This window comes from Prorops nasuta, unplaced genomic scaffold (genome assembly GCF_024137725.1).
Source record: "Prorops nasuta isolate Cenicafe-Biocafe unplaced genomic scaffold, Cenicafe_Pnas_1.2 PNAS00027, whole genome shotgun sequence".
Classification (NCBI taxonomy): Eukaryota; Metazoa; Arthropoda; class Insecta; order Hymenoptera; family Bethylidae; genus Prorops; species Prorops nasuta.
Window position 1 is genome coordinate 741,209 of NW_027116824.1, and position 18,064 is coordinate 759,272.

The 18,064-nt window shown below is 42.7% G+C and overlaps 1 protein-coding gene across 1 annotated transcript; it reads left to right on the plus strand.

Moving 5' to 3' along the window:
* The first annotated feature begins 935 nt into the window (after window positions 1–935).
* On the plus strand, window positions 936–17,706 carry LOC136782558 (homeobox protein TGIF2-like). Its single transcript, XM_066742064.1, has 5 exons — window positions 936–2,214; window positions 15,773–16,041; window positions 16,286–16,527; window positions 16,600–16,767; window positions 16,862–17,706. Exons 1-5 carry the CDS (start codon window positions 2,160–2,162, stop codon window positions 17,118–17,120), a joined length of 993 nt encoding a protein of 330 aa, XP_066598161.1. The 5' UTR covers window positions 936–2,159; the 3' UTR covers window positions 17,121–17,706.
* The last annotated feature ends 358 nt before the right edge of the window (window positions 17,707–18,064 follow it).

An 18,064-nucleotide genomic window follows, 5' to 3' on the forward strand; every position in this document is an offset into this window, starting at 1 on the left:
CAGAAGATAAGGCTTATCGTTCGTTCAACTGTTTCAATTGAAGCTTTTTGTCAATTACTGTAGTAATAATTACTTCTCAATATAAAAGATGTTTTATATTAGCTAACTATTCTCTGCACAATCTGCCATTGCCTTCTTTACCTAGTTGCACGTTTTATTTTGGATGGCATATTACATTTGTCTTATTTCATTACAATATACAAAAAATGTCATGCTAATTACGGGAAGAATATAGCAAGCTTACTTTTGAAGTTTTATTTATATTGCGGGAATTTCCCGCCGGAAGACGAAGCCGGATCTTGTCTAACGTCGGTAAATGTTGGCAGAAAAGAAGGGAAAAAACGAGATGGATGGTGAGAAAATCTAGGGATAAGAAACGCGAGAGAAGTAAGGAGAGAAATATATCTGTTTGAAAGAAGAGGATAGAAATACAGGGAGAAAGAAGGAAGATAGGGGGATTATCAACATAAAAGAGCAGAGCAGAAACGAAAAAGAAGAAGGGCTGGTCGTGAAACCGGCAGCTGTCATAGGATAACTTTCCCGCCAAGTGGTAATGGCCGTTCAATTGGTGGGGATAGAATACACCGTTAGGTAGACGAGGGGTTGTAGTCTCGCTCGCGGAAGGGGGTAGGATTGGGAGCGACGCTAGCGGTAGCCACGAGAAGTGGGGGGGGGGGGGGGGGGGGAGCGGGATACAGTCCGAGTACCGAGCTGCTGTCAAGCCGGCGTCGGCGTCGGCATGGTTGGCGGATCTGCCGGCTTCTACCTTCTCTCTCCTTCGCTTTCGCGCTTGCCATCCATGTCCCGCGCTCCTGTGTGAAGTAGTGTTAGTCGGGTACTAGTTACTACAGTACCACGCCAGACCACACCACCACCCACCGGCCGGGAGACCGATGTCCCGACTACGGCGTTCAGTCGCATTATGGCATTCGAATCGTAAGCATCGCAAGTTTATATGCCTTACCCAGTGCCCGAGGTGGTTCTTTTCCCACATTCCTTGGCACGAAAAACCGGTTTCTTTGACAGTTCTCCCGCGCGTACCTTTCCAGTTCAGACGCTACTTCCGACGACGAATTGACAGTTGGTCAGAAACTGCCGTGATTTTAGCTCCGATGCTACCTGCTACACCGGCAAGCGGCAGCTATCATGCTTAAAGCATTGTAAAGTTTCTTGAAAATCAATGAAAAACTGTGGTCAACGATAAAGATTGATAGTAATAAGTTGTACAAGTGTGTGAAATAAAATTAGAATAAGAGAGAGACAGGGAGAGTGAGAGAGAGAGAGAGAGACAGCAAAGCCGGCGAAGCACGTCAAATGCAGCAGTCACGCTGGAGGGATCGCCGGGGCATTTTGCCGTCACCGACGTTCTCGCTTTTCTCAAGCTTATCTAAGAGGCATTGTTATATCGAAAAGGAAAGAGCACCGAAACGCTTCACCACCGTTGCCGTTAACGCTGTCTGCAACACGATTCTTTGCTGTCGTCGCTACTGTTGTTCAATGGAAATTGAATCGTTGCTGAAACGAGCGTGTTTGAGCCGTAGTCGCTCTAGTGAGAATTGCTGATCCGTTATAAGGCGCGAGAACGGGAAGACAGTAAGGGAAAAGAAGGAGAGGGAGAGAGCGAGAGACAAGGATAAAAGCGACAGAAATAAACATGGTCGATTCGGACGGTTCCGATGGTTAAGAAGGTGCGCGTCTTTTGACAGTTGGTTTAAGTGCGATTGGCAATAAGGGTTTTGAGAGGTTTGTTTGACGTGTAGGTGGTGGTGGAAGTGGTCAAGAGAGGCAGGAAGAGGCGGGGAAAAGAGGAAAAGCAAAAGACAGAAAGGACAGAGCGGAGCGGAAGGTATAGCGTGCTGCGTCGCCGGTTCAGTCAGTCTTGTTCATACTACACGGACAAGCGTGCAGGCCAGGCAGAATACTTGGTGAATTTTCTGAACAGAGGGCGCTGCGGACGCCATATTACTGTAAGCGTGCACGCGCGCTCTTTCGATACAGTGCAGGTTTAACGGCTGCTTCCCTCGCGTCAACGACAGTGGAAGTGCGACGCTTTTCGAGACGCGGAACACGTGCTCGTTCACAAACCAAGACTCGTTAAGTCTGGCGTTTAGACGATACGGGTCTATATTACGACACGACAAGTGCAACGAGAGATTAAAATGCTGCCGCCTGCAAACATGCATCTGGAGCAAAGAATCAACAGCGACAGAGCAGGTAAGCAACAACTTTTGGTCGTCATTTTGTTCACGACTCGGCTTGAATTGCTTCGCACAGGCCTGACAGTCGAAACTTTAACGTCGTCCAACCGTCTTTCCAAACCTTTCCCTTCACTTTTCTAAAATCTTCCGTTCTACATTCCTTCAAACAAGATTTTTTCAGCTTTCGTCATTAAAGATAGCTTTTGCTTTTGCGATCTCCTCTAGTTTCCTCAGACCTAGCGACAGGAGAGACAGTTTTTCGTGCTCCCGCAGCTGTCACTCTGTCATTGTTCGTTTGAAAGCTCCAAGGGTCTCCTCTGTGGCTGTTCCTTACTCGTCTTGCTTGAGTCTCTCTCTCTCTCTCTCTCTCTCTCTTCACAGCCTTGCTTCTCTCCTTCCTCCCTCTCTCCCCTTCTCCTTCCCTCCCGCTCTCCCCTCTCGTACTCTGAATTACGGCATTCGCGAGGAAGCCTATCTGTATACAGCCCAATTGGCTATGGGTCATCGTACATCAGCTTCCAATTGAATTTCTCTCCTTTGTAGCGCACAATCATGTGAAATTTCCCTAAAACTACAAAAGCATCCATTTGTTCGAGTTATATTTTCTTCTAGCGTCCAAATTATCCGTTTGATCTATATTTATACTCGGATTGTACTACGAAACCGAGTGATCTGTCACTTTTAGCGTACACGCAACCGCCATAACGTAACCTCAACTTGGCTATGAAGCAGCGTTAAACGCACCTCGCCGACTACGGTCGATTCAGACATTTCAACTGCAGGTGCATTGGAACAAATTGCATATCGCGAAAAGAAATGAAATGCGCATTTCTCCCCATTATCGTATTTCAGATTTTTCTTGCAATTTTCGTTGCTAACTCATCCTTGCAAAATTGATCTTGAATAGTCCTCTTCTTATTGACGCTACAAATGTTATTGTTACGATTCTCTTAACTTCAATTTAGCTAGAAGCAAGATTTATTGCTTATTTGTATTTCTTTCCAGCGCGTCACTTTTTCTAAATACAGTTTATAGTTTTTATGAACTCCTTGGAGAAGTTTAGGTACGCAATGAATGCTTCAAGTTTTAATGTTACGTTTACTGATCCTCTTTGACACATAAATACACTTAGATGCACTTAATAATGATTGGTACGATTTTCTTCTCACCACATCAAACGCCGCTATATTTTCGAAATAAACACGTAATCGAGCGAATAATAAAATGACGTTTTTTACGTCAGTATCTAAGCAGCCATAGATAGTATACAATGGAATTCTAAAGAAATGTTTTATAAATTTTCTAGGTCAAGCCCTTAATTAAAATTTAATTAAGATTAAAAACTTGTTTAATTCCTGACTTCCTGTTGGCCAGACGTCGCTGTCGATTAATACGATACTTTTAATTTCAAATTGATGAACCTTTCATGGGTTTTCCATTATAAGCCGTACAAAAAATTTCCTCCTTTCCATCTAAGGTTAATAAGTTTCCAGAAACCAATATATATTCAGTACAAAGGTGTTGTGCTACTGAAAACGCCCTAATCACTATCAGTAAAGCCACCTTATCAATAACCGGAAGAAGAAAAAATTCCTTCTCGATGCAATTTAAGAAGGAGAACTGACTTTATAAATTATTTATTTTCCAAAACCTATACACATTTTACAGACGAGAGCCAATCGGTGAATTTCCAAAATAATTCTTTAAAAGCAGATATAAATTTTAAAAATCAGTAAAAATTAAATTTTAACGAAAGCCTTTTAAATAATTTATAAATAATCTTCTTGATGTTGAACAAGAAGTTATTAAAAAGCTTCGTATTTTCGCAAAGGATGTCAAACTAGGTAAGTAAATAGAACATTTTAACGTAAGCTTTATTTTTTGTCTAATTTTGATTTTGCGTATCATTATTAATTGCCTGATTGAAATAAAGAGCTGTAAGGATAAAACTAATTTTTACGGCAGTATATCTTAAGTTGGCAACGAGATTATCGTAACTGCGAGTAATCGGCGCTTTACGCACAAACTGGTGCGGGTGGATCAACCAACAGTATTTTCACTCTTGTTGCTCTCATCTTGAAAGTTTCAGCTTTGCACGGCTAGTAACCGATCTTACGCTCTCCACGCAGCTTTCTAAACTAGCGTAGCCGTATAATTTCAAAGCTCCTTTGACACGCTGACTTCTCGAGCATCCCGTCGTAAATTCAGTATGCTAATTTACGAAAGTTTTCCCGATATTAAACGGTGGAAGAAGATTTTACTAGCTCTTCCGGGCCTCCGAGAAGAAAAGAACTCGATGGGTATTACGAGAAAAGTAAAATTTGCAGAGTTTGCAGTTTTTACCAACGATTAACGGAAACAGACATTGAGCATTCCTGGCGCAGGCTGTGTGTGTGTGAGAGAGAGAGAGAGAAAAGCTAGGAAAACGTAATGCAAAAAACGTACGCTGTCGCCTGCGCAGAGCCAAAATAACGAAACACGAGGCGTGTTTGTGCGTCTTGTGCAATGACTGAGCCTCTAAACCAAATCCTCTCTATCCACGCTCTTACACTCGCAATTTAATATTTTCACGTCTCTTTACCGTCGATAAACCAATAAATTAATAATCGTATTTATTATGCTAAAGATTTTTCTCAATAATTGCCAAGTACTTGTTTAATTAATCTGACATACGGTTTAAATCAGTATAAACGCTATAGGTACTGAAATAATGCTTCGTAAACGTGGAGATCTGACAGAAAGGAAGTTTCATTCAAGTTTACTTGTTGTCGAGTCGAGGATCATGGGAAAATCGTGCAAGGAAGGGGCAGTTTTTAAGGACAACCTTTGGACAGTTTTACGAAAGTTGGCCTCGGGTTTTCTCGACGATTTTTCACGAAGGGAGGAGATGGATAAGAGAGAGATGGGAAAACAAAACGTTCCGGCAGTGTATGTATAGTATGGTTAAGTTGGAAGTCTCGTGGCGTTACGCGTAGCGCGACCGCGAGGCGAGGACAGCAAATGGGTATCCGTGCGGGAGACCGTGTGGACCCCGTAGCGCACGGTTTTCTCACTCGACTCGCTCGCCACGTGGTTGCCGCTCGCGCTTTACGTACCAATAGCTTGCCTCTGCCTCTAGATTCTCCTTATTACCAACTTGTCATTTCTCCCTCAACGTCAAATTTGACCATTCCCATTCTTCCCTCGGATATTTCCAATTTTTACGCGTTAATCAAAACTAGCGTCTCGTTCCCGTGCTTATAAATTCATTAGAAATTCTCCAGCACGTTTTGTGTATTTACTCGAGGAAGAGAATTCTGGAAAACGCGCAGTTAGCCACAATTAGCTGTCAAAATTTACAGAAAATAATGAGAAAAAGAAGTATGATTTCTTTATGATCATACCCAGCATAGGCGAGTCAATCATTTTCTCATTCGCGTGAAATCGTAAATTGTAAAGATTTGCAGCGCCTTCTGTCAAAGCAAAATATCATTCTCCAAGCGAAGTCTAGTCGGTTGTTTGAAATTATGACGTATAAAAATGATGATGTCAGAATCCGCGGTTGCGCGTGTCAAGAAAAATAAGTGAGTATTCTTTTTGAATATTTGTAAAATGGCGATAAGGTCTCTCTGGTATATTCTCCGTCGATAAAACACTTTGAGAATTTCGGATGACAAGTGTGTATAAATTCGAGTTATTTTAGATAAAACATCCAACAGTTTCTACCATTATTTCATAGAATTCATTGTGAATGAGAAAGTACTTTGAACTGGAGTGAGTTTAAACAAGCGTAATCGGTAGGATCGTATTATATCAACATAAAGCCGCTTAGCTCGCGCTATTTCGTCGTCTCGTGTGCCTTGCAATGTGCTTTTTTCAGAATGAACGCGCCATTTCTTAATCTGAAAATGGTACTCGACGGGGAATTGAGCGATGGTTTCGATAAACATTCAGACGTTAATAAACACATTTAATATCTGTAGACTGTTTTCAATTTGATTGATACTCGACGTTGTCGTAATCTCTCTCTCTCTCTCTCTCTCCTCGATCAAACCAATCGCTCTTCTTTCCAAGTTCGCTCTTATATTTCGCGATCGTCGCCTTATCATTTCGCGAAATGATCTTGTCATGCACATTCGTGAACTTGTAATCATTGGAACGTGCACGCTGACTTTGGGAATGTTCTGTGATTTAATCGCTTAAATCTTACTGGTCTAATTTTATTATATTTATATATATAGAACAGAGAAGCAAATCATTCGAATGATGTTCCGGCGAAATAATGATGGATTTGAGATGTACTCCGCTGAAGCGTTGCATAATAGGCCTGAGAAATTGTGTGCGCGATGAGTTCAAAAAATAGTGATGAGGGGGGGGGGGGTATAAGCGAAAACGAAAACAGAGGAAAGGAAGGATGATTGGTCGGGTTGGATTAGCAGGGAGTAACGGAATATCGAAAGTAACACGTGCTTAAGAAGTAGGTCGTCGTCCATTTTGCTCCGCTATCGGGCCTACACGATAGATCCAACGCAAAGATCCGCTCGGCATTGGTTACTGTCAATGGCCCTGGGCCATATTGGCCATGACGCTTGTCTACGAATAACCGAGAAGTCGCCGCTGCTGTCTTCACCGTCTTCACCGTCGCCGACGACGACGTTCCTTAATGGAGCTATGCGTATAGGTTTACCTCGGATCGCGAGAAAAAAATCACTAGACCCAAAAAACCTTTCGGAATGCTCGCAATCGAATACTCGACGTTAAAGATGAAATTTCGTTGAAACGATCCGTTATTCAATCGGTTTACTTATCTACTGGAAGCAAGAACACACTTGGAATCGTGACTGTTCATATTTATTCGAATGAAATGATTTTTTCTCATTGTATACGCACATGGTTCAAGCGTACACGTTTACCAACGAGTGTTTAACTGCAGTATAGCTCGTATACGTGTATAGTATAAGTTTTCTCTCGCTTATTGTTAGCCTAATGTAATCGATGTATTGAATGCAGAACGGCGCCGCGTGCGCAACTAGATGTCAACGAGGTTACCGCGCGCGCGATCCCTCCGTCGCAAACCCATTCTCTCCCTTCCACTCTTTTTCTTCCATTTCCACTTGCACGCTTAATTAATAATATCCTATCGTGTTTGGTACGAGTCATCCTTACCTACTGTCCTATTTTATTGCCATCGCTATCGTGCCGTTCGAAGGTTTGGCAAGATTCTACCAGTTTGTCGAAAGAGATAGATTTATGCCAAAAGTCATTTCTTTGTGTTTTTTGCGCTGCTCCAACAGAGACTACTTTTTTCGACGCTTCGTGCCACTGGAAGGAACAGTGTGCACACGGCGTGTTGACACATGCTATCTCAGGCAGGCCGCAGCGCAGGTCTGAACTTTGGACGCCGCTGTCGCTAGAAGAAGCTCCCTCGACTTATTCTTAGTTGCTGATATTCCCGTTACCTTCCGATCTAGCGACGAATCATTCTAAAACTACTGATTCCAGCGCCATATTCCCCAGCTGTGTTTTCGAGCTTAATTATTCTTCTGCGAACAGCCAGTGCGAGCATGTTTACTGCCCGCTCGAATCGTTCTCTCTCTCTCTCTCGCGACGTCGTGAAAAACGACCGAAACGCCATCTTTGAGTTTTTTGCTCAGTCGATAGGCGGAGAGCGCCGAGGTGGTGGGAACGGATCGGTATCGCAGCTTTTGCAATACCGTGCCGGGCGAGTCATTCGAATGACTCGACGCGTCCCTGCGAAGGAGAAGCTTCGTTAATTCTTTTTTAATCTCTTCGTTAAGTTTCAACCTCTGATTCGCTAGCTTTCCTACTGGAGTTACGTAACGGACATCCCGATCGATATGGAAGTTATCGCTGCTGCATAATCGGCACAGTATATCGCTACAACGATCCCCAGCAACACTGAAGGTTTTCACTTGAGAAAAATTATCATAAAAGTGTTTGATTGATAATTTTTCAGAAGCGGACGAGAGTTACGAAGTGAAAATGAGAGTTTGAAGGCGATCGAGTCGATCGGATCCACGGTGGATACGATGTAATTGTTCTCTAATGTGAGAAATAGATAGTATACGTTCGAGTTTTCCCAACTAAACGATAGGATCCAATATGAACTAGTCAACCTGATTATTATAAAGTCAACTGGGTTCAATTAGGTGCGTTGTGTTGTGCGTCTCTGCTGCTCGCTCGAGTCGAGTAGGCAAACAACACGCCTTCCTCTCCTCGATCAAAAAAAGAGAAACAAAAATACAGTAGACTATTTACTCTTTCCTCGAATTGTTCAAGAGAACAGCGTGTTATAGACTATACAACTGGCTGAAACATGTCAGAGTTCATTTATTCTTTTCCAATCTTCGGTCTACAATCCCTCGCGCGTACCAGCTTCCTAAGAATTATAATTACAGTAGAGAGCAGATATATTATCTATTATTATGGCATCGCTCAAACTTCTCAGACAGAAAAAAGAAAAGCTGCTTTCCCCTCTCGCACAGACAATTTTAATAACGAAGCTAGTTAAGTATGCCAGTTGCCCAATAACGTTTAAACGATGTTACCACCGAGTCAGTTGGGTCTATATACTTCTTACATAGATCTATTCTTGCATTAACATATTTTATCAGTCTCTTGCTTATGTCTTCTTCGAACGAGAGTGAACCTGGCGCAAAAAATAAGTCCCCGGTCTCATCGTCCTTCCATTATAGACGCTGTGTGTGTGTGTCTCTTCGTGGCTATGGCATGTATATATATATATATATATATGCATATACATACACAAATACCTACTAATCGACGCACGCAAATCATACTAGGTCCCGTCGATGATTCCTCGCTACTCTCCTCGCTCTTTCGGCCAAAGTCACTCTGACCGTTTGCTCATTTATAAATAGTCGGCCTACATTTCCTTTTCCATATGCAATCAGGTACTTTGCGAAGAAACGCATATTATCGTTCGTGCGTGCATGCGCTTCCAGCAAAATAAAACTCAAAGTCAAGTCCCTTGGCTAAACTACGCGAGAGTTTCCTCAGCAATTTCCGAATTCCCCGCTCTCTGCCCTCTCTTCCACATTTTATCCACGATAAAAGATTGTTTTACCGCTGCTATACCAACAGCCATATAACGACACGCCAAACAACGGCCTTGTAGATTTTTTTATCGCTACGCAGGTAAAACGCTCGCTTTGCATTAGTTTCACTTTTCAAGAAATCTCTGCTGGACACTGTTGTCAGTCGGGGCGCGCGCTTCTGTGAAACGGGCCTATTCTACTTACTAGGAAACCGAAAAGAAAAACAAACAAGAGACTCTCTCGACAGAGCAAATAATCGATGAAGCACGGTGGTAAATATGAGTAAAATGCGAGAAGAACGTTCGCGGCCGACGGAGCAAGTATACAGCGTTCTTAACGATGCAACACAATGCACGAATATAAATAAATCAGTTGGAGGTGAAATTCTGTTGGTAAGAGATCGCCGGCGGGACGGTTTCAGAGCTGACTGGTCTAATTAGAGTAACGCGGTCATTGTTCTATCGATCTTGCGTTGCGCGCGGGGCTGCACATCAGGTACATAATATTTTTTTTCTCCCTTTACCAACGCAATCGGCCTCAGATATTTGGACACCGGTCCCATTATTGGATCGCGCCGTCCGGTCAGAAATACATTTCTCCCAGGTACCGAAGGCTCGAGTCTCCTCTTTTTCCCGCTGTTTTTCGTCGCTGGAAAAATCGCATTTTCACGCGCGCGCGCGCGCTGAGAATCGTTGGAATGCGAAAAGTCGATCCGAGGCAAGAGTTTGAAGTTGGAGGATGAGGCGAGATGAGATGAGATGCTTGGGCGTTTGGCGTCTAGCCTGATGAACCGCTTAGAACCTAATTTTACGCCGTCAGGTTACTGGACCTTACGTAACGCCGCTGTGCGCTGGCGCATCGCACCGAGCGTGCTAAGATTAGTTGCCAATTGCAGTGCAGACGCGATGGCCGGCCGCCTCATGGATTCGGTTTCGCTCTTTTCTTTGCCCTCTCGCTTTCTCCATTTCTCCCCCCGCCAACTCGATCTTCGAAACAACTCGAAAGAAAAGCCAGCATTTCTCTTCAACGTCCCGTCTCGATGAAAGATCATTTTCTCACGGAGAGTCCGACATCATTCTTTTCTTAATCACCTCGTGGACCATGAGATGTCTCTCGAGACCAAAACCTTCGAACGCTTTTTTTCTCCATCCTTATCTCAACCCTCGAACCGAACGCTTTTTTACCATCCTTCGCAACCGGACACGCGTCCTTGAGCGTTGATTTCGTACGAAATAATTTAAAACTGTACGAAAAAAATTCTAGTCTTATCTAAAAATCTTAATTAGCAATTAATAAAATTATAACGCTACAAAATTATCACAGAAGAGAAAATCATTGTAATATTCAAAAAAACCATGAACGAACACCAGCAATGTGTCCATTTCGAGGGTGAACAGTCTGGACCATCCAGTGGATACCCGAGTAGGGTGACTCAGGGAGTCATAGGAAGGTTGATCGTAAATCTATGCGGTCAAGCATGAGGCTTTCCGTCCAAGCTAAATATATATATATATATATATATGGGGAATTTTTGTCTATGAAAATAAATGATGCGAGAAGGCGTTTAAATTTACGCTCGAGTGACAGCTGCTCGCTCGGTGTCCGAGCTGCGGATCATTCTAACGAGAGAGATTCTCTAGCTCGGGGGTGTGGATTTTTGCCGAGTGTTTCGCGCCAAGTATAGGTACACCAACACGCGTATAAAAATAATGTCACGTACGAGTGTCGTACGGGCGTTCGCCGGAGAGTCCTTTCGGTCGGAGGTTCGACCTGTTTTGGGCGAAGCGACGCACCGCTTCGGGATTTCGACCAACTTGCCATCGCGCTATATACCTAAACGCGCTACACGTGGAAAAGAAGAGCACGCGTCAAATAACTAACGACGTTCTACCTCCAGGAAGTCGCTATTTCTCTACCCCCCCCCCCTCCGGCCACCGACTCTTCCGTCCGTCAAGCAAGCCCCAGCTCAGACCTATATTATACTCGCCATCTAAATATGGAACCAGAAGCGAGAGCACTTGGGCTATTTTCAGATCTAGAATCTCAGCGACATTACCTAGCCTGGCTCTGGGCTATTCCGTATATTACTCGTGGTTACTCCCCCCCCCCCCCCTCCTAGAGTCTCCTCTGGAGCCCCAACTTAATACCCCAAGTTTGCGCGTCCTTCCGACGACCAAGTCGGTAATTAAGCAAATTTGCTAGCGCGCTCATTGAATAATTCCGACGATCTTGAAGAGAAGCACGGGGCGAGTGCTCCTCGACGACGGCGACACTCTCCTCTCCTGCTCGATCGCTTGGCGATACTGCCAAGTGTCATTACACCCTGCGAGCCTGGCCTCTTATCTCTATTGAATTTTCTCTATGTTATTTTCTACTACTGTTTATATATATGTGTATATATATAGGGGGGACTGAAACAAGTGTACCACTGCATAATTTAATTCCTTCTCTATTTCTTTCGTTGCAACACATTGTGAAAATTTATATATGGAATCGTTTCGAGGCTTATGGCCGTTGAGCAACTCGACTATCTTTACAGATTGAAGAATGCGTGAAGGAAACGAGCGTTGAGACAGATCTGAAAGTATGGAAACGGTGCAGGAGGGTTATCTTGGGAAGAAAAATACGAGTGTCGTTAGATTAGGATATCAACGATAAGCTTAATATCCCAGATAAGCGTGAATATTAATGTAATTTTAGGAGATTAGCTCGAGTCTACGGTTAGACATTTTTTTTTCTACCGATCGACGTGGTTTTCTTCCTTCCAGGGGCATAAATGTGCTTGCCGCGTTCTTCTTCTTGTATTCCACGTGACTCTCGAGGGTATATGGAATGACCATTGATTCTACGTCGAAGGATGCGTCCCACATTTTGCCTATCCTTCCACGAATATTGTAGGTACATTCTGGTAATTAAAGACCCTTTTACCTTCGACATAGAATTCTTTCCTTCGTTTTATTGGAATATATACGTGGCAGGCCTAATAAATCACTGACGGATGAAATGGGGAATACAAAGGGAGGGGGAGGGGGATTTCGAAGGTATCGGTCAGTCGGACTTTTACCCGTGTCTGATCGATTCTTGTCGTTTCGTGGGATTCCTTCCATTAAGTGCGAAATCGAACGGGACAAAACGGAAAGTCGGTTAAAAGGCCCGGCTATAAACCAGCGAACGGTACATGCACTAAGTATCCTACTACCTAAGTATTCTATCTCTACTACTGCTAGATTTTATTGTATCGAACCTATGTTTACTCGTGTCTTCTTTTCTGCGAACCGTGTCCTTCAGCCTCCGCCGAGACCTTGAAAGTGCGTTACATACCTCGTTATAATATACACTTATCTATCGTTGAAGGATACAGGATACATAGACTTTTCATTTTACTTGCGTGCGTTTGATCGATTACGTAGAATCTCTCAAGTTTTTTTTCTTCTAAAATTCTTTTTTTCTCTTGGAAAACGTTTTATTGGAAACTTGTATCATCGCAGAGTTGCAAAATCAAGTTTATATACAGTTGCACGTTAATTCAGATTTTGAAGAAATATATTCTGCAATGTTCGGATATTCTTCATAATTTAAGGTATGTCATTGCAGAAAATTGGAATATATTTTTGACGCACAATTAACCTTGATCGAGCAATTGAGTAGAGCGTTGCTATAAATTACTAAAAATAGTATAATTATTTAAAAACAAACTGCGATACTCGAAATTAAATATTTTACCTTTTCCAAAAACCTAATAATTTTATTCAAAGTAAAAGAATAATTTAGAATAATAATTAATCTCCAAATCATATGAAGTAAAATGATGAAAAATTACGGACACCCGGTACAAGTTTCGCCGCGTAACGGCAAGACAACTGTGAAGTTGGCTGCTATGCCATGGCGTTGAGTCGCTGACACCTGGGCTCGGGCGAGCCTCGAATCTTGCATTTCTTTCGTTCGGCTCGTGTTGCAGTATGCGTGGAATATTTTTTTCCACTTTTCTACGTCATAATCGAGTTTACGACTCGAACCGGAGCTTTCGAGGCTCCGGTTCAGATTTTCGCCAGTCTCGATCGGCCGTGCATTCGAAAGAAGGCATTTCCAGTTGGCACTTGGCAAAATCGATAAAATTGCGTCATCGTCATTGGCAAAGCTCGATTGTTCGGCCCTTTCGCACCGAGCCTCTCCTATGTGTGCACATCGCGACTAGAAATCTCCGGAGCTCTCCGAGTGTGTGACGTAACTGGCCTGCTCTGCTCCACTCAACTCAGCTCACATCTTTACACTCTTTTCCTCGATAATCTGCGGAAGCAAAGCCAACGGCCACGAACTTTAACTTTTAACATGTCGTACAGATATCTCTCCACACTCTGTACTATCCCCAATAGAGTCTCGGAATTGTACGCCGTTGTACTCTATACCTTCCTATCTACTATATAAATACATGTATATACATAAATTCTAAATAATCCACGCAAAAAGTTGTGTCGCACAAGACTCGGTGCGTCGCTTCTGCTAAAATTCCGACAATTTTCTCACACGCTAAAACGAGTAGGTATATATATATATATATATATATATATTTTTTAATATCGTAGTAAACACCTCGTTCTACAACGAGACCAATAAAGCTGTTTTTCTTGTTAAAAATGTCAATTTTTAAAGCATTGGTTATTCAACGGAATAAATTATTGTAAAACGAGGGTAAGTAGCGACTCGGTATTAATAACATTGGAAGATGCAAAGATTTACGAGGAATAAATTAAAATTTTAATTCTCGACATTCGCCACGAAGCCGAAGACAGACCGCGTTTAAAAATGAAGATGTAACTCGATAAAGTGCGATCTTAATATTATATTGTTTTTTTAAGACGCGTGCAATCCTGGAATATATATATTCTCCGTATGAAAATGTATCGTTGACCTTGGTGGGTTACGTTTCTTCCGCGCACACTCATAAAGATACGAAAGCGACGACTGCGACGAAGAAATCGTGCGCGACTTCTTTACACCCGAGGTTAATTTCTTTTAAATTTATTCCAAGAGAGTCAGGCTGAGAAATTTGACAAGTTGTTATTTATACCAACTCGCGTGTAGCGATCAAATTGTACGAAGCGTTGAACTTGCAGCGTGCTCCTGGAGAGAATTGGCGTTTTTTGATCGTAGAGAGGAAAGAATAGTTTGATCCTCCGCGAGACGCGGTCCTCCGAGTCCGATCGAAGCCTTTTGTGCACTCGTATAGAAAATTATGCACGCCCCATCGCATAGGAGTAGCACACAGTGCGGGATATATCTTTCATTTACAAAGTAGTAGCTCCTCTTCTTCTATCCGTTCGCCAGGCGGACTTTGGCCATGCTTTGAAAGCTCTTCTAAGGCCTCGTCGTTCTATATATATATATTAGCAATGTAAAGCAGAGGCCCGTGTATCGCCTCGCCATATCCTGCTGCTGCTGCCTGCCACCTTTTCTTTTGCACTTTCCCCGAAATTCTACAAATGCATTATTTTCCACAACGGTTCCTAATTACCTGCCTCGCTTCTCCTCTTACCTCTCCCCTTACCCCCCCCCCCCCCCTCCCCACTCCTGCGCATTTACATTTCATTGCACCCTTTGTTCAAACAGTTCCCGTTATACAGGCATCTACCAAGTTATATATTACACGCTGCTCGACAGTATCGCTCTATTGGCTTAGCTGGTTAAACAGCCAATGACGTGACGTCCACTCGACTTTTGTCATATTATACCAAATTCTACGGTTTCCCACAATTAAACTCAATTATTCATTAGTTTGCTGCACGTATTTAATATGTGCGTATAGTATACCGCTATTAACATATATATATAAATTAACATATAGCCACATCCCGAAAAGGTCGGAACAGCCAAATATCTTGAGAACCAAGTGTTTCGGGGAAAATCTCTCGAGAACGCGAATTTCATACTTTTTCAACGGTTTTATATAACGATGTCGTCGAGGTAACTTACCGCGAAGAGTTGGTGTACTGTTGGTGATCATCGCGAGTGTTTTAAATAAGTTTGATTCTGTGAGATTTTTCAAATCTAGGTGATTGTTCTTTTTTTGAAAATATTGAATTATTGTTCCAAATAGTGGTTTTACGTTGAATTTTGTGTAAACTCGGTTTTTCTTATATATTGCTGTACCGACATTTTTGGGACACCCTGTATGCAAAGGGACGTTTACCCCCTCGGCAGGTCAATGAGAATCACACTTCGGTGTTTCAAATATACGCATAGTTTTAAAAGCCATATAACAGCTGCATTGTATTAAATAAAAAAATTCAAATTTAGACCAGAGTTCTTGAAACAATTCAAAAAACTTATTTAAATTTTTAATGGGAGACACATATTGGACTTCAGCACATTTGCCTATATTATTTAAACTGCTGGTGATTTTATTATCAATTCAGATATCTCCAAGACCGTTTCTCCACTGGCAAGCAATATATCATTGAATTGTTTTATCAAAGTGTTTCCCGAGGATATTTGCTGATGGTACGATTTGATTTTCAGCGAGGGAGCGTTTCCCGTCATCGAGCAGCACTGACGATGACCAAAGTGGCTCCGACGCTGAGCAAGAAGCATCAACGATCCGAGGAAAGCCCCATTCTAGGATCCTACACCACTCAGGCACAGATTCCGTCCGGAAACGACGGGGTAACCTTCCAAAGCATTCAGTGAAAATCCTCAAACGTTGGCTCTACGAACACAGATACAACGCTTACCCCAGCGACAGCGAGAAACTCACTCTGAGCCAAGAAGCCAATCTCACTGTATTGCAGGTAAATATTCTCAACCAACATTTATCCTTATGAAAATAGTACACTCGAGAGAGCTAATTATAATCTCAGGAAGAAAACCTTCGTTTAATATCCGTCCATTTTTCGTGCATTTGTGCCAAAAACAACAATTTTCTTGAAATTTATTTTCTCGAATCTAAGAAAAATTTGAATTAATTTTAAAGCGAATGTGTAGGGTTTAGGACTATATTTATCGCAGAACTAACACTAGTGCGAATCTTTGTAGGTGTGCAATTGGTTCATAAACGCGAGACGACGCATTTTACCCGAGATGATCCGCAGAGAGGGTCACGATCCACTGCAGTACACGATATCTCGACGTGGAAAAAAGATGCCAGGTGGAAGTCATCAACAATCTTCAGGATTGAACCAGAGGTCTAATCAGAATTGGAATTCACTTGCTGGAATGAGCGCCCCCAAACGCAGCAGGGATCATGATTACGAAGATTCCGCGGGCGTGATGTACCGGTAAGTTAAAGGTTCTTGGCTTATTTTATACTTTCGTTGTTCAATTTGACTGTAGTAAAATGATTTTTGTAGAAGCGAGGAAGACAGTCCAAACGATTATGAAAGCAGCTCTCACAGTGAAGAGGAACGTCCTACGACACAATGGCCTAGTGTGATCGTTTATCCATACTCAGAAACCAAAGTTGAGCAAAATAATCAATTGAGCTACGAAGAGGCACTACCTCATCCTGCACGTCGAGGGTAAGAAGAGACATAATTTTTTGTTAGGTGTTTTTGGAACGCGACAGTCGCGTTTAATGGTGTAGGCTTGAAACGTAACGTTTGATTGATACAGGGACGAAGACGAGTCTACCGCGAGCGAAGCAGCTTATTGGAGTGCTCCAAGACAGCATTTGACAACAACCCCTGATGTGCAACACGAGACAGAGGTATACAGTACGCACAATGCTCACAATCCACATAGCGACGAAACACCACCACCGACTCCCCCAGAGGAAGATAAGGATAAATTCAAGTGTTTATATTTGCTGGTCGAGGCAGCCGTTGCCGTACGACAGCAGGAAAAGGAGCGCGAGGGTACCGTGCCGGTTTAACGCTTGTCGGTTCGCCCGGAAACTCGCACTTTTCTTATCCTACTTTGTCCCCCCTTCCTTTTTATGATCTTCTCGTTTCTGACCTCCTCTTCCACTTCATCGTGATCTTCCCCAATTCTCTTTTTCGCCCATTTTCTCTCTACCGCAAAGAGAAAACCACGACGGTGCGCTCTTACATCACCTATAGAGAAACACGGAGAGAAGGGGATATATATATATGACGTATGTCTGTGTCGTATTATCAACGCAACGAGTGTATAGAGAAACGGCGACCCTACCAGGAACACTAGTGGAAGCAGTCACCGCCAGCATTATCAAAAAGCTTTACGTGCTTTTTGTTATAGCATCATTGTCTTCCACGTGCTACATGCAATGAAAACTCTTGAATGTTGGTTTGTGGCATTCTCTGTAAAAAGTGCCGCATATCTCCACAGTGCATTTTCTGCTCGCATCGGTAAAAATGCAAAACTTGTTGAAAAAGTACAAATTACTATTGAAATTTATTTTAGTATAACGATTGTAACGACCATAGGATTAGTACAGTAGTTTGTAAGGATAGTGTAGTTCTCAAGAGAATGAGAGAGAGAGAGAGAGAGAGAGAGAGAGAGAGAGAGAGAGAGAGAGAGAGAGAGAGAGAGAGAGAGAGAGAGAGAGAGAGAGAGAAACAGAGAGAGAGAGTTAGTGGGAGGGGAAGGGGTGGGAAGAATACGAATGAATGAATGAAAGAGGGAGAGAGAGAGAGAGAGAGAGAGAACGAGAAAAATGGTTAGACGAATGTGTACTTTAGTTCGTGTCGAACTCACTGATAAAGTCGACAAAAGCTCGGATAAAAATTTGATTAAGAGGGGTATTACGTTTGAGACTCATTCGTAGAATTTTTACGACAAGTTTGACGCGAACTTCACGCCGCTCAATTACTACGTTAAAAGTTGCATCCCTGTATG

Coding starts and splice junctions, on each gene's coding strand:
- LOC136782558 (XM_066742064.1), top strand. CDS start 2,160: ATGCTGCCGCCTGCAAACATGCATCTGGAGCAAAGAATCAACAGCGAC. Junction 16,528..16,599: donor TCCGCGGGCGTGATGTACCG/GTAAGTTAAAGG, acceptor TGATTTTTGTAG/AAGCGAGGAAGACAGTCCAA. Junction 16,768..16,861: donor CCTCATCCTGCACGTCGAGG/GTAAGAAGAGAC, acceptor TGATTGATACAG/GGACGAAGACGAGTCTACCG.